Consider the following 26,120-nt stretch of genomic DNA (forward strand, 5'->3'; position numbering starts at 1 on the left):
ATGAAGTCACCAGTAGAAGCATAAGATGTCATAGTAAAAAGTTGAGGATGAGAAGATGCTTCAAGGATGGGTAAAAATTCATCTATCTAAAAAAAAGTATAGCAGCATGGAATAGCCTCAGTGAAGATATAATGTCAGCAAAAGTGTGCAAAGCTTTAAAGAAAAGTTGGACAAATATAGATATGGAGAAAGGCCACATGAGCGTAATGTCCAGGCCCTGTAAAACTACAACTACAACTAGGTAAATACAGAGAGAGAGAGAGAGAGAGAGAGAGAGAGAGAGAGAGAGAGAGAGAGAGAGAGAGAGAGAGAGAGAGAGAGAGAGAGAGAGAGAGAGAGAGAGAGAGAGACTTACAAAGAGTGGCAGCCTCCACAGACTTTTGTGTGTCCAGCAGGAAGGCCACCATTCCACTGACAGTGAGGGACACAGGCACACCAGCCTCCTTCAGGCCACCAATGACACCATTGGCATCCAGCTGGCCCTGTGTTGTGAGTGCAGGCAGGATGTAATGCCGTAAAGTTTCAATGGTGACAGGAATGCCAAATGACAACATGCGTTTTGCTGTGTCATACAGTTCTGTAGACAGAAGAAAACAGTAAAAGCTAAAATTCAAATAAAAATCAATTTCTAATTCCAAATGAAGTACAATGAAATTTTCACACTACAAGTATAAAATAAAAATACAGTAGTACCTTCAGTTATGAGTCTGATTAATTGTGACAACACCTGATATCTCAATTTCATCAAAACTAAAATCAGTTTTCCCCATTGAAATTAACTGAAATGCCATTAATCCATTCCAGCCACCCAAAAACACAAAAATATTTTTTACATGCATTTAGGTAAGACAAAAGTATCTATGAATAACAAATATTGTATAAAACATAATTTGAGGTACCATCAGCTCCAGTGGGGGTTTAGCTGTACTAACTGAGTGCACAATGTACTATCTGTGTAGTACTACGCCTCAGGGTATCGCTGAAATATCTCATTAAAAATGAGGCCCCACGCACATAGGAAACACTATCCTCAAAATAGAATCAGCACAATAGCGCAGTAACCCCTACCTACAATTACAATAGCACAGTCACCCCTACCAATACGAACCAAACCCCCATATCCGACCTCCCTACATCCCATTTTCTATCTCTGGGAGGTCCCTCTCCTGATAAGAAGACGCCATTCCATGTTTCAGCGCTCGTGGTAGCCGGACCTACACTCGCTTGCGCCTGTATCGCCGGCTCTTAGAGCCGGTGTTTTGTCTGGGTGTTTCTTTTCAGCTTTTCCTCTTGCTTTTTGGCAAGAATCTTGGATTTATGGACAGATTACACTGTGCTGTGCCCTTTTCGTGTGTTTTAGTGTAGTGTGGTGCTTTTATTATGTGTGTTTATAGTGACCATATGGTGGGGAAGCCGGCAGATGTTCTCGAATGTTCTCGAGTGTGTTAGTGGCCCTTTCTTTCGGTGTGGGGCATAGTGTTTGCTCATGGCCTCTGCTGTTCGGCTCCCTGTGCGTGTGCAGTGTTTTTAAGCCACTTTTATGGCGTTTTGACGTACTTTGCAGTCTTTTGCACTGCCGAGTGTTGTATGTCTCCTAAGCCCGGATGGGGGCAATAAGGTAGTGTTTTACGTGTGATATCTTTTCAGTTCATCATGCCTACTACCAAGTGCCAGTTTTCCTCGGATGGCAAAGGGTGCGCATACCGAGTTTTCATGCGATGACCATGACTTGTGTGTGCCCCATCGTCCTTGTGTTTCAAAGGACTTCTTGTTTGACACTGATAAGTGTGAGAAGTGCCGAGAAAATGTGAAATTCCTCCAATCTGTGGGCAAGGTGGATAAGCTTTGCCTCCAGTACACTTCGCTGCGCCAATCATGGGAGGCGGTGCAGTGTTCAGCCAAGAGGAAGGGGAAGCACGCAGTCTGGAAGGACGAAGCCTTCCGCCTGGCTTTCATGGGCCGGGGCTCTCGGACGGCGGTCCCGTCCACCCCGTCCTCTGCTGGCTGCTCCTCCCCCCCCTCTTCAGTCGTGGAGGAGCCGGTACCAGGGCCATCTTCGGTACTTCATGATCCTGTGGCCAGGGATCCGTCTCCAGTGGTGCCGCCTTCCACTCCCCTGGACCCCCCTCAGAGCCTCTGCCTCCTAACATTCACGAGCTCCTCTCGGGGATTTTGGCCCATCTCTCCTCTGCTGCTCCTCTGCCGTGTGCCCAGTCCTCGGCTTCTCCTCTGGTGGCTGACCCTCATCCTGCTACACCTCTTCCCCTCTCTAGTCCAGCATCTCAGCTGTACAGGGTGGATTCGTCCCCTGTCTCGGACGCCCCCCTTCAGAGGAGGAGTTGGAGCCTGAGGTTCTTCCGGAGTTGTGGGCTCCTGTGCCTCCTGATTGGAAGGTGTCTCAGGTCGCCAGGTCGGCCGTCTTACTCCGCCGAGATGGGGCCTCCCAAGGGAAGGTGGCTCCAGTGCCTGGTCAGGAGGTGTGCTGGGGGACATCGTGCCACTCTCCTCTTCCTTCCTGGCATTTTCGTCTTCTCTCTCAAGCGGCCCAGCCTATTCCTACCTTGCCGTTTTTCTCCGCAATCGGCCTTTTTCTTATATTTCTTTACCTCTTGTTTATGACTTTTTGTCCTATATGTTCCATGTCAGACGCAGAGTTGCCCGACCGTCGCCACCTATGCAGCTGCTCTGGCGGACCCCTTGTCATTGGGGATTAACATCACCATCAGAGGACGGGTCCTGGATTTACTGAAAAAGGGTCACTTCCACCAGCGTCTTCCTGTGAAGAGACCAAGGATCTTCTGGTCTCTGTCCAAAATTCAGACCCTCCTTCGGAGCCCTCCTTTTACCAATTCTACCCCTCAACAGAGCTTGTGGAAGGCACTGTTTTTGGTGGCCATGGCTTCCGGCTTAAGGGCTTCCCAACTTCACACCCTTATCCAGCACCCCTCCTGGCTGGTCTTCTCCAGGGATGGGCAACAGGTCTCCCTAGCACCTTCTCCCAAGTTCTTGGCCAAAAATGAGAGGGAAGGACACTCCTTGGCCCCCATTGTGCTCCAGGCGTAGATGGAGGGACATCACCACCACCCCCTCTGCCCTGTGGAGTCCTTGCGACGGTATGTTGGGTCGACTTCCGGTCCCCAACATACCCGTCTGTTCATCTGGCCTGACACCCACAAGCCCCTATCCAGGATCCACATCTCGAAGGTCCTCTGTGGGGTGATAGAGGAGGCGGATCCAGGACATGCACCAAAGGGGCACAAAGTTAGGGCCATGTCGGCCACCATGGCTTTCCTTCGCCACTTCTTGGACCAGATACGGGAGCATGGACAGTGGGCTTCGGACCGCTCCTTCGTAGCCCACTATCTGGATCACACGTTGGAGGTGGTCCCTTCCACCTCCATGGTAGGGCCTCCTTCGCCTCCTGGACCCTCCTCTTCGACCTGACGGGTCGGAGTTTGGGAGGGGATGGCAGCGTCATGGGAGGTCGTCGGCCACCCTACGGGTCCGGACCTCACCCTCATCTTACACGGCAATGACGCGGGACCCTTTCCCTACCCTCCGGTAGAAGGAGTCTTTGCCGCTTCCAGAGCCCCTCTTACTCCTCCCAGACCCCCCTCTCCGACCCGACGGGTCGGACTTTGGGGGGGGATGGTAACTTCTGGGGAGGTCTGCGTTCACCCGACGGGATCAGACCTCACCCCTCCCAAAGGTTGCCTCAGCTCTACCGGACCGTCCTCCACACACCGGTCCAGGTATGCTGCTCTCTCGGACCTTTCTCACTCTACCAGGTTAGAGGTTCACAGTACCCTTCCCTTTCAGTATAGTCTGGCAGTGTATCCTTCCTCCACTTGTGATGCAGCTAATTCTATTTTGAAGATAGTGTTTCCTATGTGCGTGGGACCTCATTTTTTAATGAGATGTTTCAGCGATACCCTGAGGCATAGTACTACACAGATAGTACATTGTGCACTCAGTTAGTACAGATAAACCCACACTGGAGCTGCTTCACTCAAAATAGATGTTTTTGAACAATAGTTCGGTAACTCAAACATCGCAATAAAACATGACAAGAGAATGTAAAAAGTCAATTTTTCTTAGAGATCAGCAGATGACTTGGCCTTATAGAAGATGCTGATGAAGGAAGGCAAAAGAGATGGGAAGTGTTTTTTTTTTTCTCTTTTTCTTTTGTATGTGTGTGTGTGCCTTTTCAGTTGCTTTCATTCACCATAAATGTTTCTATCCAGTGTATGAGATGCCAAAATTGCTTTGAAATTTTTTATGTTGTATGTTAGTGCCTATATATGAGATTCTGTGAATTTCAAGAATTTGCATGAAGCATTACAGAAACTCAAACAAAACATGTTTTACTTTTCTTTACTTTCACAGACTTTATTTCCAGACAATCACTTTTAGAAAGATATGATAGGAACTTTGTTTATTTGTTAGTTTATTTTTTGTATTCTTTAAAAAAATAACCAATTTTTTTCACCTAAAACTTTCTATACTCACTATTCCATTTTCTTTTAATATTTTTATGAAATTTTTTAAATACAAAAAGTTCTCTTCAGTTGTACAGTGAACACTACATACTCAAACATCTTTAAAGTCAAACTCTTCAATGCTCAAACGCAAAAGTTCGCCTCAGTACTCAAAAAAATATCTGGTACTCGAAAGTCCACACACGTGGTTATAAACTAAGACTCCTGACCTCTCCCTCCCTGCCACCGCCAGTTGTCCCATTCTGATACCGGTAATACTGGTAAAGCCAAAGCTAAAATGCCGGTATTCCAGTATATCTTCTACATTATTACAGTTAGTAAAAATCAAAATTTCAAAAAAAAAATTCATATTGAAAAATTGGTAAACTTAAGGTTTTGCTAAGGTTAGGATGAATTGCCTGATTAATAGGTATCAATAGTCAAAGTTTTTGATACACGAATAACCAGACTAATCTTGATCTTGATCTTGATGCTACATGGTTCAAGATCACTTTCCAGCATACAGAGAAAAGATTGTTAAAAACAACAGTGCATAATTACCAGCTGCCAAAGGAAAGAAACAAAACATTTAGATGAAAGGACAAATTGCAGTGAATGAAGAAACAATGATTCTATCCAATGCCGTTGCAAAGGCTATGCTAGAACCTTAAACCTTGGATCCATGTATTTAAGATCTGAACTCACTTAAGAGGGAGGTTTCAAGACATTTATCTTTTAGGCTAAATATCTCAACCATGTTCAGGAACGCATCTCAGTGGACCTTTTCATTTGATTATTTTTGTTGCCCTCGACCAGTTTTCCCCTCCTACATGAAAAAAAAAAATTTGCTTCCACAGCAGAAAAAAATGCATTGGACGCAGGATGCTGAGCATTCTTTGCACCAAATAATGGCAGCATTCCTTGAGCTAGCTCGTAACTTTAATTTTTGCCAGCAAGTCAAAGCAATTTTTGACCAAGGGACTGCTCAAGTCTCAGATTATTCCCAAGTCAAAGCACTCATAACTCAAGGTTCCACTTTATAATTCTCTTAATATACCACCAAACATTTAGATTATTGCAAAAATTACTTACTCTGAACATCACCATTCCTGCCATAGTGAAGGAAGATGGGCCAGAAATAGTGGGGCCTCAGGGAACACCCCTCATCCTTCATCACTTGCATCAAAAACAAGGCCTCTTCAGGTCGGCCATTGGTCAAAGCAGAATTGAGAGCCTGTTCCAAGGCCAGTGGATTGAGTCCCTTTTCTTTCAGATCTTGGCAGTACTCAACCACCTTTATCATTGGCTGGAATATAGAATAAACCACTATATCTTTTCATATAGCTGTAAATTTCCAAGACCAAACACCTCAAACTTTCCATCAAATGTTTCCATCCATTAGGTAATGTTCCTTACTATAGTCTTTCAACACTAAGTAGGATCTAGTCTCAGAAAACCATTATTGTGAATATATGAGTAAAACATCTCACCAATACATACAACTGCCTAACCTCAATCATGTTGATATCCACTACTTCTCAATTTATTTACTTGATGGCCAAGAAATAGAAATGAGTAATTTACACTTAGCCATGAACTACACTCTTGAGTAATTCAGTTTCTCTCTCTCTCTCTCTCTCTCTCTCTCTCTCTCTCTCTCTCTCTCTCTCTCTCTCTCTCTCTCTCTCTCTCTCTCTCTCTCTCTCTCTCTCTCTCTCTCTCTCTCATACTCCTACACTGTCCCAGATATCTATTCCTCTCATATCTTCTAACTTACATTTGTTGTTTGATACAAGATTAACATTTAATAATGTACTAAAGATAATGAAGGATTATAACACAGCTTTAGTTCATAACAACTTATTCTCCTGTTGTCAGTTCCCATTTTTACATTAGTAACATTTAAATCATTACTTCAACAAGATAATTTTGAGTGCATTCAGTTATAACAAAATACACCAGTAAAAACCACAATAACAATTACCGTGGTGCCACTCTTGACCAGGTGCTTGATGAAGAATGCACCAGCAGTGGGGGCCTGAGGCTGGCCCTCACCAACATGAGGCACACGCATAGTAGAAAATATCTGGTGAGCGATCTCATGGCATCCAGCATTGACCAAGCGGTAGATAACATTCATGGCATCGTGGGCATAGCCTGGCTGGCGCTGTAATTTTTCCATCATCTGTGGAGGTAATGAAACAGTTGAAGAAAATTTGATGGTTTGCTAAAGAATATGCTTTCCTCCAGCAAGATTTATCTAAGCCATTAATAATATTAGAGTGGGGTAACATGACTAATAACCCAAACACCCTACTGCAGTGTTAAAAAATGCTGCCTATATTTTTTTTCCTTTTTTCTTTATGCAGAAAGGGCAACTGGACAGAGGAAACAAAAAATATTGAGAAAAAAAAAGTCTACTAGGTTGTTCCCTTAATGGTCAAGTAAGTTATCCAAAATTCTGAGACAAATGTCTTGAAACCTCCCTCTTAAAAGTCGAGTCATAGGAAGACAGAAATAGAAAAGAATGTCATGAAAAATAATCATGTACAAGGTACCAGGGATCCTCTCTCCTGCATTTTTCTATATTACACGTAAGGCAAAGCAAGACAACTTGCCTTACTCTACACAACTATCTCCTTCAAGAGGACGTCAACTTCATGCATAGATAGATAAACTGAGCCACAAAATGACAGCCATACAATATAAAGCAGTTATGAAACTAAACAATTTTTTTTAATTTTTTTTACATACAGAAGAGGACCAGACAAAGGCAAAAAAAAAAAAAAGAAAGTTAAAAAAAGGCCCACTTGAGTGCTGGCTCTCTAAAAAGTGCAAAAAGTGCCAAAACTGTCAGCCAGAATTAGGGGAGCAAATGCCTCGATACCTCCCTCTTAAAAGAAGACAAGTTGTAGGAAATCGGAAATACAGATGCAGGGAAGGAGTTCCAGAGTTTACCAGTGAACGGGATGAATGATTGAGAGTACTGGTTAACTCTTATTAGAGAGTTGGACAGAATAGGGATGAGAGGAAGAAGAAAGCCTTGTGCAGCGAGGCCGCAGGAGAAGGGGAGGCATGCAGCTAGCAAGATCAGTAGAACAATTACCATGAAAATAGCGATAAAAGATAGAAAGAGATGCAACATTTCGGCAGTAAGAAAGAGACTGAAGACAGTTAGCAAGAGGAGGGGAGCTGATGAGACGAAGAGCTTTTGATTCCACCCTATCAAGCAAAGCTGTTTGACTGGAAACCCCCTAAACATGCGAAGAGTACTCTATACAGGGAGGGATAAGGCCCTTATACAGAGTAAGCAATTGGAGGGGCGAGAAAAACTGGCAGAGACGCCTCAAAACACCTAACTTCATAGAAGCTGTTTTAGCAAGAGATGAGATGTGAAGTTTCCAGTTGAGATTATGAGCAAAGGACAGATCGAGGATATTCATTGTGGAAGAGGGAGACAGTTGAGTGCCACTGAAGAAGAGGGGATAGTTGTCTGGAAGGTTGTGTCGAGTTGATAGATGGAGGAATTGAGTTTTTGAGGATTGAAAACTACTAGATTTTCTCTGCCCCAATCGGAAATCTTAGAAAGATCGGAAGTCAGGCGTTCCATGGCATCCCCGCATGATCTGTTGACTTCCTGATGGGTTGGACGTCTCTGAAAGAATGTGGAAAGATGTAGGGTGGTATCATCAGCGTAGAAGTGGATAGGGCAAGAAGTTTGGTTAACACCTTCACTACGGTGATGCCTATGTGGGCGTCATGAAGCCCCAGTAGCAAATACGGTGACGCCTACATAGACGTCATATTTCTTTTCTGAGCTTTCTTCAGTTCAGTTGTCCCATATAGTGTGTTGGATACCAACTACACACGCTGTATGCTGTCCTTGAAATCCTAGTGCTCCTCCCACCATCCTTGTCTCCCTTTTCTCCCTCCCCATCTCCCCTTTCTCCCTCCCCATCTCCCTTTTCTCCCTCCCCATCTCCCTTCCCTCCTCCCCTCTCCTCTCGAAGATAAGTTACATGCGTCCCGCCTCATAACATTCGTGAAAACACACACACACACACACACACACACAAAAACAACAAATTTTCTAATCTCTCTCTCTCTCTCTCTCTCTCTCTCTCTCTCTCTCTCTCTCTCTCTCTCTCACTCTCTCTCTCTTTCTTTCTCCGAAGAGAGAAGCGTCCACTTTCCTCTTCGAAGGCAATATAGTGACTAAATAATAGCAGCATAATACACAAAGACGACAAGTACGACAAGCTTGCACGAGTTTCCAGCGGGCGCGGCACTACCACCCGTATATCATACAGGCGGGCTTTTTTAACATCCGGCGCAAAGGGGTTAACAAGGTCATTAATGAATAATAGAAAGAGAGTGGGTGACAGGACAGAACCCTAAGGAACACCACTATTAACCCTTAAACTGCTAATTCCTAACAGCTGAATGCTTTGGTGCGCCTAAAATATAAACATTCCCATGTCAGAAAAAATATATTTTGAATTGTATGCCATGAATGGCAAATATCCAAAATGCAGTAATACCAAAGTTTTGAATCTGTAAATAAATAATAGAGCAAGAAATAGGCCTACAAAACTTCATGGGCTTTGAAAAGCGCGAGGAACTAGTGACATGTCGGGTGCACTGTATGGTCCGGGTTGGGAGCTGAGTGGTACCAAGCTGGGCCATTTTCTACGTGCGCTCTCTTTCTCTCTCTATCTCTCTCTCTCTCTCTCTCTCTCTCTATCTTTCTCTCTCTCTCTCTCTCTCTCTCTCTCTCTCTCTCTCTCTCTCTCTCTCTCTATATATATATATATATATATATATATATATATATATATATATATATATGTGTGTATATATGTGTGTATTTACCTAGTTGTATTTACCTAGTTGTAGTTTTACAGGGCCTTGGCTTTATGCTCGTGTGGCCCCATCTCCATATCTACACTTATCCAATCTTACTTTAAAAGTGTTCACACTCGTTGCTGACACTACTTCTTCATCTCAACTGTTCCACGTCTCAATACATCTCTGCGGGAAACTATATTTTTTAATATCTCTCAGACATCTTCCCTTTCTCAGCTTTTTACTATGCGATCTTGTCCTTCGGATGTCATATTCTTCTCTCAAGATCAGTTTCTCATTATCCACTTGGTCCAATCTGTTGATTAATTTATAGACTTGTATCAGGTCTCCTCTCTCCCTTCTTTGTTCCAAGGTTGGTAGATCCATAGCCTTTAGTCTCTCCTCATATGTCATCCCTTCAAGTTCTGGGACCATTCTTGTAGCCATTTTTTGTAGCCTCTCCAATTTTCTTATGTGTTTCTTTTATGAGGGGTCCACACTACTCCTGCATATTCCAATCTAGGTCTTATTATAGTATTTATCAATTTCTTCATCATTTCTTTGTCCATGTAGTGAAATGCTACTCCAATATTCCTCAGCAAATTATATGTTTCTCTAAAAATTCTATCAATATGGCTTACTGGTTGATTGTTTTCTTCCATCATCACTCCTAAGTCCTTTTCCTTTTTTACTTTCTCCAGTTCTACACCATCTCCCATCTTATAGATTCCCACAGGTCGTCTTTCACTCTTTCCCATTTCCATGACATGGCTTTTGTTCACATTGAATTCCATTTCCACTTCTTACTCCATTCCCAGATCTTATTTAGGTCTTCTTGCAGTATTTCACAATCCTCCTTTTGCTTTATAACTCTGCACAGTTTCGTATCATCCGCAAACAAATTTATGTAGCTGTTCACTCCTTCTGGCATGTCGTTAATATAAATGAGGAAAAGTATTGGTGCCAATACTGACCCCTGTGGCACTCCGCTTTCTACTGCTCTCCACTTGGACTTCATATCTTTAACTACCGTCCTTATTTCTCTCCCCCTCAAATAATTTTCTATCCATCTCAATGTGCTTCCTCTTAAGCCACCCTTCTCCTCTAACTTCCACAGTAATCTTGAGTGTGGCACTTTGTCAAACGCCTTTTTTAAATCCAAGTAGATATAGTCAACCCATCCCTCTCTCTCTTGTACTCTATCAACTATTCTAGAATAGAAACTCAATAAATTAGTTACACAACACCGTCCTTTTCTAAAACCAAATTGGCTATTTGATATTAATTTGTTGTTTTCAACGAACTCGATCCATTGTTTCTTTATTATTCTTTCACACATCTTGCATATTACACTAGTTATTGATACCGGTCTGTAATTTAAAGGTTCTTCTTTCCTTCCACTCTTATATATGGGAACCACCTCAGCTCTTTTCCATTCTACTGGCACTGTTCCATTTTCTATTGAGCATTTTATGATGTTGTATATAGGACTTGCTAGTTCTTCCCTACATTCTTTCAGTATTCTGCCTGAGACTTCATCCGGTCCCATTGCCTTCTCTTCATCCAGTTCCTTCATTAACTCTTTTATTTCAAGCTTGGTTACTTTAATCTCTTTCATATAGATTGTCTCTATTACCCTGTGGCCTCTCAAATTTGGATTCTTTAGTAAAGACCTGGAATTTTTTATTTAGTAGTTCTGCCATACTTTTTGGGTCTTCCACCATCCCGTTCTCTCCTTTTAACCTTTCTATTGTTTCTTTTTGCCTAATTTTTCCATTTATGAATCTATAGAACAATTTTGGTTGCTCCTTACATTTTTCGACAATATCTTTTTCAAAGTTCTTTTCCTCTTCCTTCCTCACCTTAACATATTCATTTCTCGCTGCCTTGAAGTTTTCCTTGTTTGTTGGATTCCTATTTTTCCTCCACCTTTTCCATGCTCCATCTCTTTTCTCCTTTGCCCTAGCACACCTTGCATTAAACCAATCTTTTTTTCCTTCTTCTTTTGGTCTATATTTTGAGACATATTCACCTGACTCCTGTTTTGTATATTTCCAAAAATAAGTTACATTTGTCTTGCATTGTCTCTGAGTTTTCCATCTCCTCCCAGTCTACGTTTTTAAAATAGTTCTTGAGATTCTCAATATCAGCCTTTCTGTAATTTAATCGGTCTCCTTTGTATGAATCGTCTCTATCTTCCTTTCTCTCTTCTATATCCATTTCTAATATTACATGGTCACTCTTTCTCAATGGGCACTTATATCTTATATCGTCATTCATTTGTATACCCCTTGTAAAAACTAGGTCCAATCTCGCCGGCTCGTCGTTTCCTCTGAATCTTGTGCATTCCTTTACTCTCTGGTCCATCATATTGTCTATCATTAGGTTTAAGAATCTTTCTCCCCAGGCTTCTTCCCCCATACCACTTTCATAATTTTCCCAGTCCACTTCTTTACAGTTGAAATCTCCTACTAATATCTCTTTTCTCCTTTCTCTAACAATTCTCATTAGACTCTTTATTGTGTCATCTCTCATGTCTTTATATTCTTGATTGGTCCATGAATTTGTTTTTGGTGGCACATATGTTACAATGATTGTTATCTCTTTTTTATTAATATGCATCTTAATATACAATACTTCTGCTTTTCCTTCCCCACATTCCACTTGATTGATCACTATCTCCTTCCTTAACATTATCATGACTCCTCCTCCTCCTTTACCCACTCTGTCTCTTCTCCATACATTATACCTATTATCCAAGACAATTTTGATTTCCTCATTTAGTTTTGTTTCAGCCAGGCATACAATATCTGGATTTTCTTTCCTTATGTAATCTCTTAATTCTAATTTACTTGATAAAACCCGTCTATGTTTGTATACATCATTTTTAGTCTTTTGCCTTTATCATTTTTAGTTAAACTTGTTCCACTTTTTTCTCTTCCTTCTCGTTTATATACCATTTCCTTATCCTGTCTCCTAGAACTCTCCAAAAAAATGCCTTCTTCTCCTCTTCTGACCTTTCATTATTCTTTTCCCTTACTGCTGCTGCCAGTTCATTGTAACTCTTCCTTTCTTCCTCATTTCTATTTTTCTTTATATAGATATCCTTGCAGCCTTCTGTTTCTCTAAGTTTTGTTATTCTATATGATATTTCTTCTGTTGCTGCTTGTGATTTTAGTAATATTTTAATTGGTCTCGTTTTTCCTTCTTGATATGGTTCCATTCTGTTTATTTCTTCTACTTCCTCTTCCAAGTTCTACCTATCTTCGTCATTAAGATTCTTCAGTAGGTCTTTGACTGATTTCATTTCTTCTTTTTCTCTTTTTGGTCTATATTTTATATTTTTTTCTTTTATTCCAAATACGACTACACTCTTCTTTTTTTCTGCAATTTCTCTAACTAGATTTTCTTTTGTCTTGAGGACTCCTATCATTTTGTTTGTCATATTTTCTTCTTTTTCTTTAAGTTGTTCTTGAATCACCTCCTGAAAATCGGCCTTATCTTTCTTATCTTGGACTCTCCATGCTTGTACTTCTTTTTTAATCACGTTCTGTACTCTTTCCTCTTCCTTGTTTACTAGATCTTTCAGCTTCTCCTTTTCTTTCTCGGCTTTACCGAGTCCTTCTTCCATCTGCTTCTTGTAGTTAGCTACTTCCTTTTTTAGTTCTTCGTTTTCCGCTCTTAGCCTAGCTTCATTTTCTTCCACTTTTCTTATCCTTTCTCTCAGTCTTATAAACTCCATTTCCTGTTCTTTATTCTCTTTCATTTCCATCTTCTCCTTTATCAGTTTATCTAGTTTACATTCAATATTTGACACTCTCTTAAGTAGTGAAGTTGTCGTCGTATCAAACCCTTGAATCACGCTGTTCTCCCTCACCGACATAGTCATCATCAGCCCCTTCTCTATTCTCATGTCTGCATTTGGATGGAATATCTTTTTCACTTATTATTCTTTAATAATTGATTTCATGGAGAAAAAAAAAAAAAAAAATGAGTCCACACTACCTGCCCAGGCCACTGTAAATACTATACAACAGGTGTAGTGAAGATCAGCTGATCGTCGGAACTGCGCCAGTCGTCCGCCTCAACCGTGTCTCTCGAATGTGTGTGTGTGTGTGTGTGTGTGTTTGTATTTACCTAGTTGTATTTACCTAGTTGTAGTTTTACAGGGCCTGGGCTTTATGCTCGTGTGGTCCCGTCTCCATATCTACACTTATCCAATTTTTCTTTAAAACTATGTATACTCTTTGCTGACACCACTTCCTCACTCAAACTGTTCCAAGTCTCAACACATCTTTGCGGGAAACAAAATTTTTTAACATCTCTCAGACATCGTCCCTTCCTTAGTCTCTTACTATGCGATCTTGTGCTTCTAAAGTCATATTCTTCTCTCAGGATCAGTTTCTCATTATCCACTTCATCCATTCCGTTAATCAATGTGTGCATGTTTCTGCGTATCCTACATGATACGAGTCTTCTGTACATATGTTTTGTACATATATATGTATGATAGAACTTTATCTGTGTGTGTGTGCGTGTGTATTTACCTAGCTGTATTTACCTTGTTGTAGTTTTACAGGGCCTGAGCTTTATGCTCGTGTGGTCCCGTCTCCATATCTACACTTATCTAATTTTTCTTTAAAACTATGTACACTCTTTGCTGACACCACTTCCTCACTCAAACTGTTCCAAGTCTCAACACATCTTTGCGGGAAACTAAATTTTTTAACATCTCTCAGACATCGTCCCTTCCTTAGTTTCTTACTATGTGATCTTGTGCTTCTAAAGTCATATTCTTCTCTCAGGATCAGTTTCAGGATCAGTGTGTGTGTGTGTGTGTGTGTGTGTGTGTGTGTGTGTGTATTTACCTAATTGTATTTACCTAATTGTAACATACGGGAAAAGAGCTATGCTCGTGTTGTCCCGTCTCCATATCTATTAATGTCCAGCTTTTTCTTAAAATCATGAATATTCCTTGCGTTGACCACTTCCACGTCTAAACTATTCCATGCTTCCACCCTTCTATGAGGAAGCTATATTTTTCACATCTCTCCTATAAGTGGCCATTTTAGTTTTTCCCATGCCCTCTCGACATTCTTTCATTCCACATACACAGATCTTCCCTATCCATTTTTCCATGCCAATCATCACTCTGTATATTGCTATCAGGTCTCCCCTTTCTCTTCTGTTTTCCAGGGTCGGAAGTTGCATTCTGTTCAGTCTGTCTTCATAAGTCAAATCTCTTAAGTCAGGCACCATTTTTGTTGCAGCCCTCTGTACTTTCTCTAGTTTCCTTATGTGTTTCTTTAAGTTCGAGCCCACTGTATTGTTGCATATTCAAGCATTGGTCTTATCATTGCAGTAATTATTTTCTTCATCATTTCTTCATCTAAATATCTGAACGCCACTCTTATGTTCCTCAATAAGTTCAATACTTCTCCAATTATTTTGTTTATATGTCTCTCTGGCGATAGGTCATTGGTAATTGTCACCCCAAGGTCTTTTTCTTCATGACTGGTTTTATGTCTTCATTTCCTATCTTGTACATACTCCTGATTCTTCTTTCACTCTTGCCAAACTCTAATTTCTTGCATTTTGTCGTGTTGAACTCCATTTGCCATGTACAGCTCCATTTCCATATTCTGTCCAAGTCTTCCTGGAGTAGTTCGCAATCTTTGTCACATCTCACTTTTCTTAACAATTTTGCATCGTCTGCAAATAGGCTCACATAACTGGACACCCCATCCACCATGTCATTTATGTAGACCGCGAACATTACTGGTGCCAACACTGATCCCTGTGGAACTCCACTCTCCACCAAGCCCCATTCTGATGGTCTGTCCTTAATTATTGTTCTCATTTCTCTTCCTACCAAAAGTCTTCCATCCATTTTAGTAAACTGCCATGCACTCCTCCTACCATTTCAAGTTTCCAGATCAGTCTCCGTGTGGTACCTTATCAAAGGCCTTTTTTAAATCCAGATATATTCCATCAGCCCAACCATCTCTTTCCTGTATTACATCTATCACCCTCGAATAGTAACATATCAGGTTTGTCGTGCATGAACGCCCTTTTCTAAAACCAAATTGACACTCACAAAGTATGTCATTTTTCTCCAAGAAGTCTGTCCATCTATTCTTCACCACCCTCTCACACATCTTAGCTACCACACTTGTAAGTGACACTGGTCTATAGTTCAATGGGTCTCTCTTGTTACCTGATTTATAAATTGGGACAATGTTAGCTCTTTTCCAGTCTTGGGGCACTACACCTTCCCTTAATGAGGCATCAATTACTTCACAAACTTTTTCTGCCAGTTGCTCCTGCATTCTCTTAAAATCCATCCTGATACCCCATCAGGTCCCACAGCTTTTCTCACTTCTAAACTCCCCATCATATTCTTGATCTCCTCCACAGTTACTTGAAACTCCTTCATAATCCCTTTCTGTTCCATTACCAGTGGTTTGTCAAAAGCAGTCTCCTTTGTGAATACCTTCCGAAAGCATCCATTCATAGCCTCTGCCATTTCCTGGGATCCTCACTGCATACTCCATTTACTTCTAAACTTTCAATACTTTCTCTATTTTTGATGTTGTTGTTCACATGTCTGTAAAAAGCCTTGGTTGGTCTTTACATTTATCAATTATATCCTTTTCTTGTTTCTTTCTTTCTTCTCTTCTAATCAACACATATTCATTTCTTGCTCTTTTGTAACTTTCCCACTGCTTAATCCGTCTTTTCCTTCTCCACCTCTTCCATGCATCCTCTTTTCTTGTTCTAGCCTTTTCACATCTATCGTTAAACCAGTCCTGCTTTCCAACTTCTCTATGTTGTCTTATTGGTACAAATTTTTCTCACCTTCTTTGTATATTTTTATAAATTCCTTCCACTTTTCATTTGCTCCTTAGCACTCTTGAATTTCATCCAATTTGTCTCTTGAAAGAATTTCTTTAGGTTTCCAAAATCTGTCTTGGCATAATTCCATCTTCCCACTTTATATTCTTCATTTCTTCTAGATTTCTCTTCATCTATCACCTTGAACTCCAAAACTGCATGATCACTCTTTGCTAAAGGGCACTCCACCCTCATCTCCTCAATGACCATTGGCTCTGTACTAAAGACCAAGTCCAGTCTTGACGATGCTCCCTCTCCTCCAAACCTAGTATCTTCTTTGACCCACTGAGTTAACACATTTTCCATTGCCAGTGTCAATAGTGTATTTCCCATGTTGTCTCTGATCCTTCCATTGACCAGTCTTCCCAACACACCTCTTTACAATTAAAATCTCCCATCATTATAGTTCGTTCACAGCCACCCAACATTTCTTCCAGACATGTTCCTGTATCTCTTATCATTTCTTCATATTCCTGTACTGACCATGCATTTGTCTTAGGTGGTACGTACACCACTATGTAGTGCCTCTTTTTCCTTCATTAGTTTCTGCTCTGATCTTTAGCACTTCTGCCTTTCCCATACCTTCTTTCACTTGATCCACCTTTATATCTTTTTAACCAGCAACATCACTCCTCCTCCCATCTTACCTACTCTATTTCTTTTCCAAACATTATATTTCCTTCTCCAACCATCATCAGGTCTTCTCCCTCTCTCAGTTTTGTTTCAGTAAGACCCACAATATCTGGGTTCTTGTCCCTCAAGTAATCGTTGAGTTCTAAAATCCCCGATATCACTCCATTTATGTTGGAATACATTACATTCCGCTCATACGTAAGTTTCTTTAGTCCTTTCTTGCTGTACTTTTCTGGGTTATGAACCACTTCCTCAGTGTGTGTGTGTGTGTGTGTGTGTGTGTGTGTGTGTGTGTGTGTGTGTTTCTGTGTGTCCTGCAGACACAAGTCCTCTGTAAAATACCACAGCTCAAAATGCTACTAGGATAGTTGTCCCTATGCCGTAAGAAGCTGATATAATAATAATCTCTTGATTGAGATAGAAGTAATAAACTATAGCATAATTTGGTCTCCCCATAAAGTTTTCTATGTTTTCTATGATACTCAAGGCTGGATTCTACCCGACGAGTCACGAGGAGTTGCCAGGTGTCTCCTACTTTTCCGTGAAAACTCAAGTGAGGCCCTTGTTATAGTATCTGGAGCCCTCATAATGGCAACACTAAGTAGGGAGGAGTCACAAGAGCAGGTCTGAAGGGAAATGCGCCACGAAAATTCAAAACATTCCCACGAAAATTCATGATTACATAAGCGATCGCTGCGTCACAGTACTCGAGAGGCTTGATTATATAAGCGATCGCCACAGTTTAAGGGTTAATAGATTTAGGAGAAGAACAGTGGCCGTCTACCACAGCAGCAATAGAGCGGTAGGAAAGGAAACTTGAGATAAAGTTGCAGAGGGAAGGATAGAAGCCGTAGGAGGGCAGTTTTGAAATCAAAGCTTTATGCCAGACTCTATCAAAAGCTTTTGATATGTCTAATGCTACAGCAAAAGTGTCACCGAAATCTCTAAAAGAGGATGACCAAGACTCAGTAAAGAAAGCCAGAAGATCACCAGTACAGCGACCTTGACAGAAGCCATACTGGCGATCAGACAGAAGATTGTGAAGTGGCAGATGTTTGAGAATCTTCCTATTCAGGATAGATTAAAAAACTTTAGACAAGCAAGAGATTAAAGCTATAGGACAGTAGTTTGAAGGGTTAGAATGGTCACCCTTTTTAGGAACAGGCTGAATGTAGGCGAACTTCCAGCAGGAAGGAAAGGTAGAAGTCGATAGACAAAATTGGAAGAGTTTGGCCAGGCAAGGTGCAAGCACGGAAGCACAGTTTTTAAGAACAATAGGAGGGACCCCATCAGGTCCATAAGCCTTGCAAGGGTTTAGACCAGCGAGGGCATGGAAAACATCATTACATAGAATTTTGATTGTAGACATGAAATAGTCAGAGGGAGGAGGAGAGGGAGGGAGAAGCCCAGAATCATCCATGGTGGAGTTGTGAGCAAAGGTTTGAGAAAAAAAGTTCAGCTTTAGAGACAGAAGAGATAGCAGTGGTGCCATCAGGATGAAATAAAGGAGGGAAAGATGAAGAAGTGAAGTTATTTGAGAAGTTTTTGGCTAGATGCCAGAAGTCACGAGGAGAGTTTGAGTTTGAAAGATTTTGACATTTTCTATTTATGAAAGAGTGTTTGGCAAGTTGAAGAACAGACTTCGCATGATTCCGGGCAGAGATATAAAGTACATGAGATTCAGGAGATGGAAGGCTCAAGTACCTTTTGTGGGTAACCTCTCTATCATGTATAGCACAAGAACAGGCTAAGTTAAACCAAGGTTTAGAAGGTTTAGGTTGAGAAAAAGAATGAGGAATGTACACCTCCATGCCAGACACTAACACCTCTATTATGTGTTCAGCACAAAGAGATGGGTCTCTTGACACGAAAGCAGTAATCATTCCAGGTAAAATCAGTATAATACCTCCTCAGGTTCCCCAACTGGCAGAGGTAAAACGCCAGAGACACCTTCGCTTTGGGGGATCCTGCGGAAGGATTGGAGAAATAGGACAAGATACAGAAATGAGATTGTGATTGGAGGAGCCCAACGGAGATGAAAGAGTGACAGCATAAGCAGAAGGGTTAGAGGTGAGGAAGAGATCAAGAATGTTGAGCGTGTCTCCAAGACGATCAGGAATACGAGCAGGGTGTTGCACCAGTTGCTCTAGGTCATGGAGGATAGCAAAGTTGAAGGCTAGTTCACCAGGGTGGTCAGTGAAGGGAGAGGAAAGCCAAAGCTGGTGGTGAATATTGAAATCTCCAAGAATGAAAATCTCAGCGAAAGGGTAGAGGGACAGAATGTGCTCCACTTTAGAAGTTAAGTAGTCGAAGAATTTACTATATTCAGAAGAGTTAGGGGAGAGATAAACAGCACAGATGAATTTAGTTTGAGAGTGACTGTTAAGTCGTAGCCAGATGGTGGAAAATTCGGAAGACTCAAGAGCGTGGGCACGAGAGCAAGTTAAGTCATTGCATACATAGACGCAACATCCAGCTTTGGAATGAAAATGAGAATAGAGAAAGTAGGAGGGAACAGAGAAGGGGCTACTGGCAGTTGCCTCAGACAGCTGTGTATTTGAAGTCTTATAAACGTTTCAAATACAGTGGAGACTCTATACTCAAACTTAATTCATTCCAAATGGTTGTTTGAGTATTAAAAAGTTTGACCATTGATATCTATAAATCAGGTAATTCGTTCTAATCTTGAATGTTTAAAATATTCTAAAAGCATAAAATCATGAAAAAAAAAGGCAAAATATTCAAAACATAAGAATACTTGCTTCATGAAAAGATTGGAAATGTTCAACGTGTGGTTAGTACACTGTTGTAAAAATGCAAAATTCATTGCTTGTTTACTACATTGATCAGTGAAAGAAAATAACATCCAAAGTAGATAGTGAACATTAAAATCTTTGGAATGTATTCTAGTCATACAGAAGATAAGTTTTAGAATGCTGCTCATAACTTATTTTGTTCCTAACTCTTTGTCATTTTTCAATACTAGTAAAAATAGATAAATTAATAAAGTTATTGCATCTTCCTCAAACAATGTAATGTTGCAATAGAATATGCAGTGATAAAAGTGACAGAGAAGATAGAAGAAGCCTCTTTACACTGTTACATATGAGGTGGTATAAAATTAAAGTGGTAAACCCACAATGTTGACCTATTCAGGAACAAGTAACACACAAGTGACCCAATAGTCAAAAGACCACCCATACGAACATATTATTCCAGATTCTGAAAAAGAGAGTGTAAACCAAACACACGTTAACTTAAACAAGGGTTTAATGAGGCAAGTGCTGACCACACGAAAGAGAAATAATTCCAAGATTCCCGTTCAATTAGTTCATGTACACAAAAACAATACCAATGCACAAAAACACAACACAAGCAAATAGTGTAATAAATAAGTCACCATTAACACACTTAAGTTACAAGGTAAGAATCTCACTCAATTATGTTTTAACTGAACCGAACCACGTACTTTTGTCTTAACTCAAATATGAATGAAAAGTGAATACAGCAAGTCTATATGAGATTGATACAAGAGAACACAACATACGATACCCCAGATGGATTATATACACCATACACTTCACAAATAAGCACTCCCTCAGCAAGCCACCAGGCCAACGTCTGCTCTGCTCACGAATCCAACAGTGTCTGCCTTTCCCCGAGTGGGCAGGACGCCACGACGCCTGGTCGAATGATACGAGTCGCGGGAACGAATCAGTGCTTCATACAGACAAGCTAAGCAAACAGTCGTTGGCCTCTCAACTAGTAGAGAGGAAATGATGATTCAAATCAATACATACAATGTAAAATACATGACAACACTGTTTCTTATTTGCTTCATTCCATCGCTTTCTCAATTTTTTTTCCAAGCTGCATCCTTACACTTTTTAACTCTTGCATATATAGCATTACACCAACTGTGTTTGCTCTCTTTTACTTTGTATTCAGAACATATCTCTTTATCCCCTTATCATACTCATCTAGGAATACAGGCAAACCCGGCATAATGAACTTTTACACAATAAATTTTCGCCACAACGAATATTTTGTTTTATTACCCTTAAATCACATAACGAACGCCAAATCCTGCTATAACATAATTTTTCTTTGGGAAATTTTGGCAGAGTTTGAAAACACCGCCGAATCACCACCACCACCATCCACTGCAGTGTCCAAATTCGACACGTTCGGATTTTTCATTTTATTTTATTTTATTTATTTATTTTTTTTTTTTTTTACTAATCCTAGGACCCCATACAATGAATTTTCGCATAACGAACACTGTTTTTGGAACCTAACCCATTCATTATGCAGGGTTTGCCTGTATTTCACACTTCTGGACCGTCTTGCCTTGCATATTTTCTTCACAATCAATACTACAAAAATAACATTTTCTTAACCCTTTAAAATTTGTCTTGCTGCAATTCAATCTTTTTTTTATATCCTTCATTACATTTCAAAGTTTTGTGATCCTCTAATTCAATTTCTAAAACCACATGATCACTTTTCTTATTGGTCTATAATATTTGATAGTTGGACAAGGCTCCATTTTTTTTTTTTTTTTTTTTTCCAATACCAAATCCAGTACAGATGGTTCATCCCCTCTATATCTTGTATAGTCCTTTACCTATTGATCCAATGTGTTTACCATTGCCAACTGTAAAACCTTTTCTCCCCAACACCCCTACCAATAGGAACCAAGCCCCCATATCCGACCTCCCTACATCCCGTTTTCTATCTCTGGGAGGTCCCTCTCCTGCATTACATCCAATTCATCCCAATTTACATGTTTGCATGCAGTTTAGATCTCCCACATGTCACACTCTTCTGTCCTTCCTTAACATATTGTCCAGGCAGTTTAGCACTTCTATTTGCATTTCTGTGTACATCAAGCCTTCATGTATGTCTTCAGTGGGACATAAGTTACTATGATACTCCTTCCTCTTCCACTGGTCCTAATTGCTATGCTTAAAAACTCTGCCAGTCCATCTCCGTACTGTACCTCCTCCACATATATATTCACTTGGTCCATTATCAATACTACTCCTGCTTTTCTCGTCTCTCCTCTATACATTGTATCCCTGCTCCTTAAAATTCACTTGGACATCTTCACTTAACTTTCTTTCTACTATACATATCACATCTGGTTCTTTTTCTAATATATAATCTCTCACTTCCAACCTTCCTGATATAAACCCATCCATGTTTGCATGCATGACTCAACGCTTTTCTTCCCCTTCCCAAACATACTATTTCCTCAATCTCGTATCTAGCAATCTCCAGTAGAAGAATTTCTTCTTCTTGTTCTTCATCTTTCTCTTGTTTTTTTTCTTAACTCAATTTCTTAGTCTTCTCTCTTTTCCCCTTTCTTCCTAATTCATCTCTCTTTATCCAAATATTTTCATACACTGCCATACCCACCAGCTTTCCAGACCTCACCAAAATTTCCTTCACTCCTACTTGTGCTCTCATCTTAATTTCTAGTAGTCTTTCAGTCCCTTCACTATATTTACTAAGTCTGTCTATTTCTGCTATTTCTTTTTCAAGACTGTTCTTCATCATGGATCATTGAGATAATTTGCTTTACCATCTCTTTCTCCTTCTCCTCCCTCATAAATTCCTTGGGTTCTTTTTCACTTGAAGTCCAAATATAACCTTACACTTCGTTTTTTCACCACACCTATTGCTATCTCTTCCTTTTCTTTGATCACTTATATGAATGTGTCCTTCGTTTTCTCCCTTATTTGTTGCTTCATTATTTACACAAAATTAATTATTTTTCTTTTTCTTACTCTTTTACCCAGACCTTTTTCCATTCTTCCAGTTTGTTTTCACTCATCTCTTTTGGTATCCCCACACTATGTTTAGCTTATTCTGTAATCCTGGTAATTCCAGTTCATAATTCTCACATTTGCTCTTAAAGGTGCTGCCCTCCCTTTTTATTTCATCCAGAATTTCCTTCATGTCATTGTTCATTTAACCCCTTCAGTACTGGGACGCATTTTTACCTTTATTTTGAGGTACAGACAGCTAAAGTGCGGGTTTAGCTGTACTAACTAAGTGCACAATGTACTATCTGTGTAGTACTACGCCTCAGGGTATCGCTGAAACATCTCATTATAAATGAGGCCCCACGCACATAGGAAACACTATCCTCAAAATAGAATCAGCACAATAGCGCAGAACCCCTACCTACAATCACAATAGCACAGAACCCCTACCTACAATCACAATAGCGCAGTCACCCCTACCAATAAGAACCAAACCCCCATATCTGACCTCCCCATTTTCTATCTCTGGGAGGTCCCTCTCCTGATAAGAAGACGCCATTCCATGTTTCAGCGCTCGTGGTAGCCGGACCTACACTCACTTGCGCCTGTATCGCCGGCTCTTAGAGCCGGTGTTTTGTCTGGGTGTTTCTTTTCAGCTTTTCCTCTTGCTTTTTGGCAAGAATCTTGGATTTATGGACGGATTACACTGTGCTATGCCTTTTTCGTGTGTTTTAGTGCAGTGTGGTGCTTTTATTATGTGTGTTTATAGTGACCATATGGTGGGGGAGCCGGCAGGTGTTCTCGAATGTTCTCGAGTGCGTTACTGGCCCTTTCTTTCGGGGTGGGGCATAGTGTTTGCTCATGGCCTCTGCTGTTCGGCTCCCTGTGCGTGTGCAGTGTTTTTAAGCCACTTTTATGGCGTTTTAACGTACTTTGCGGTCTTTGGCGCCGCCAAGTGTTGTGCGTCTCCTAAACCCGTGTTGTGCGTCTCCTAAACCCGTGTTGGGGGCGAAAAGGTAGTGTTTTACATGTGATATCTTTTCAGTTCATCATGCCTACTACCAAGTGCCAGTTTTCCTCGGATGGCAAAGGGTGTGCATACCGAGTTTTCATGCGATGGCCATGACTTGTGTGTGCCCCATTGTCCTTGTGTTTCAAAGGACTTCTTGTTTGACACTGACAAGTGTGAGAAGTGCTGAGAAAATGTGAAATTTCTCTAATCTGTGGGCAAGGTGGATAAGCTTTGCCTCCAGTACACTTCGCTGCGCCAATCGTGGGAGGCCCGTCCTCTGCTGGCTGCTCCTCCCCCCCCTCTTCAGTCATGGAGGAGCCGGTACCAGGGCCATCTTCGGTACTTCACGATCCCGTGGCCAGGGATCCGTCTCCAGTGGTGCCGCCTTCCGCTCCCCCTGCCCCCCCTCGGAGCCTCTGCCTCCTAACATTCACGAGCTCCTCTCGGGGATTTTGGCCCATCTCTCCTCTGCTGCTCCTCTGCGTGTGCCCAGTCCTCAGCTTCTCCTCTGGTGGCTGACCCTCACCCTGCTACACCTCTTCCCCTCTCTAGTCCGGCATCTCAGCCGTACAGGGTGGATTCGTCCCCTGTCTCGGACGCCCCCCACTTCGGAGGAGGAGTTGGAGCCAGAGGTTCTTCCGGAGTCGTGGGCTCTTGTGCCTCCAGATTGGCAGGTGTCTCAGGTCGCCGGGTCAGCCATCTTACTCCGCCAAGATGGGGCCTCCCAGTGGGAGGCGACTCCAGTGCCTGGTCAGGTGGTGTGCTTGGGGACGTCATGCCACTCTCCTCTTCCTTCCTGGCATTTCCGTCCTCTCTCTCAAGCGACCCAGCCTACTCCTACCTTGCCGTTACCGACTGTGGACGAGCTCTCGCGCTCCCTCTCGGTCCTCTCTTTGTTTGCGGGCCTGTTTCCTCCTTCCCTTTCCTCCAAGGGTGAGGAGTCGACGCGGCGCTCGATGGGCATGTCATGGACGGCGGGCCAGGCAGACCAGTTCCTTAAGGTGGCCAGGGACTGGTGGGATCAGTCGGCGGCACGGGTCCAAAGTGCTCCTGTTCCCAGACCGTCAGCTAAGCCCAAGACTCCTCTACTTCTGGTTAAGGACTCTCTGGACGCCTGGGTGGGAGTTTGGCTGTCGGCGCGTTCTCCATCCTCCTTTCCTCCTCCCTTGGCCAGCCCTTCGTTGGAGACGGTGAGGCAGGCCAAAAAAGGAAAAGGCCTTTTCCTCATTTCAGGTCTTGCTGACGGCGGAGAAGATCTTGACGGTTCTGTCACAGAGGCAGGATCTGAACGCACGGGTGTCCTCATCATTCCTGTGCTCTAACCTCCTGCCTCTGCGGCGCTTCGCCCTCTGGCAAGGGGCTCCGGCGATGGCTTCTTCTGTCACTCAGGCTCTCTCAGCCCACTTAGTCTGCAGGAAGCAAGCCATGGCTCCTCTGCCATCTCCAGCGCAGTCAGCCTTTCTCATGGGGGATGTGCTGGGAGCTTCCTTTGGGTCTACGCAGACGGTGGCGGATGCTCTCGCACGGTCCCCTCAGGTTGCATTGGTTTACCGGGGAGCTCCACCAGGTCGCGCAGGCTCTGTGAGAGCGTGCGCTTCATCATCTCGGGCAGCCCCTCCTCGATACCAAGGCCAGTCGCACTTCCAGAGGACCTCCAACAGATTCCTCCCCTACCCGTCAGCTTCTCGCCAGGCCCTCTTCACGGGATAGGAGAGCTCCGCCGGGTCGGGATGGCGGATTCTTTACCCGCAGGGCTTTGGGCCAGCCCTTTCAGACTATCACCGCAGTGCCCCGGGGGTTGCGGCGGTGACTATCCAGCACTGGGTTGCCTGTCCAACGCGGCCGACAAGTGGCCGGTTAGCACATGGGCAAGCAGGGTGGTTCATCTCGGCCTCTCCTGGGAGTGGGCTCAAGGCTGTGTCCCGCGTCTACGGATGCCTCCTCCCTTCTCATCAACATCGCCTCAGCTCTCGGCGATATTGCAGGAAATGCTCCTCCAAGGGGTACTGGAGGAGTATTCCGGCCCTGTCTTCCTGTCCCGTCCCTTCTTGGTCCCTCAGCGGGACAGGCAGGACCCTCGACAGGTCGTCGACCTTTCTGCTCTCAACGCCCACATCGAGTGTCATCACTTCAGGATGATGATGCTCAAGCAGGTCAGGGAGTCCCTTCTTCTGCACTCTTGGCTGACCTCCCTGGACCTCGCCAATGCATATTGGCATGTGCCGATAGGTCCGCATTTTCGTTCCTACCTGGCAGTGCAGGACCGCTCCCGTGTCCTGCGTTTTACAGTCCTGCCCTTCAGTTTGAACATCGCGCCACGGGTCTTCACCAAGATCACGAAGACTCTGGCATCAATGCTGGCAGACGTCAACATCAGAACTATAATGTATCTGGACGATTGGCTCGTCCAGGGGTCATCGAGGGAGGAAGCTCGAGCTGCAACCACCAGGACCGTCTCCATCAGCAAATCCCTTGGGTTTCACTTCA

General features: G+C 42.4%; 1 protein-coding gene across 1 annotated transcript in view; it reads right to left on the bottom strand.

The window, feature by feature from the left end:
* Positions 1-26,120, bottom strand: part of LOC123501426 (leucine-rich PPR motif-containing protein, mitochondrial-like) — a 362,529-nt gene that overhangs the window by 272,440 nt on the left and 63,969 nt on the right. Inside the window, exons 7-9 of the mRNA XM_045250254.1 lie at positions 6,463-6,663; positions 5,571-5,784; positions 356-577 (exon numbers count right to left, since the gene is read on the bottom strand). Of these exons, the coding sequence (XP_045106189.1) occupies positions 356-577; positions 5,571-5,784; positions 6,463-6,663 (637 nt within the window). The remainder of the gene's footprint in view (positions 1-355; positions 578-5,570; positions 5,785-6,462; positions 6,664-26,120) is intronic.

Source organism: Portunus trituberculatus, chromosome 9 (assembly GCF_017591435.1).
Source record: "Portunus trituberculatus isolate SZX2019 chromosome 9, ASM1759143v1, whole genome shotgun sequence".
Taxonomy (NCBI): domain Eukaryota; kingdom Metazoa; phylum Arthropoda; class Malacostraca; order Decapoda; family Portunidae; genus Portunus; species Portunus trituberculatus.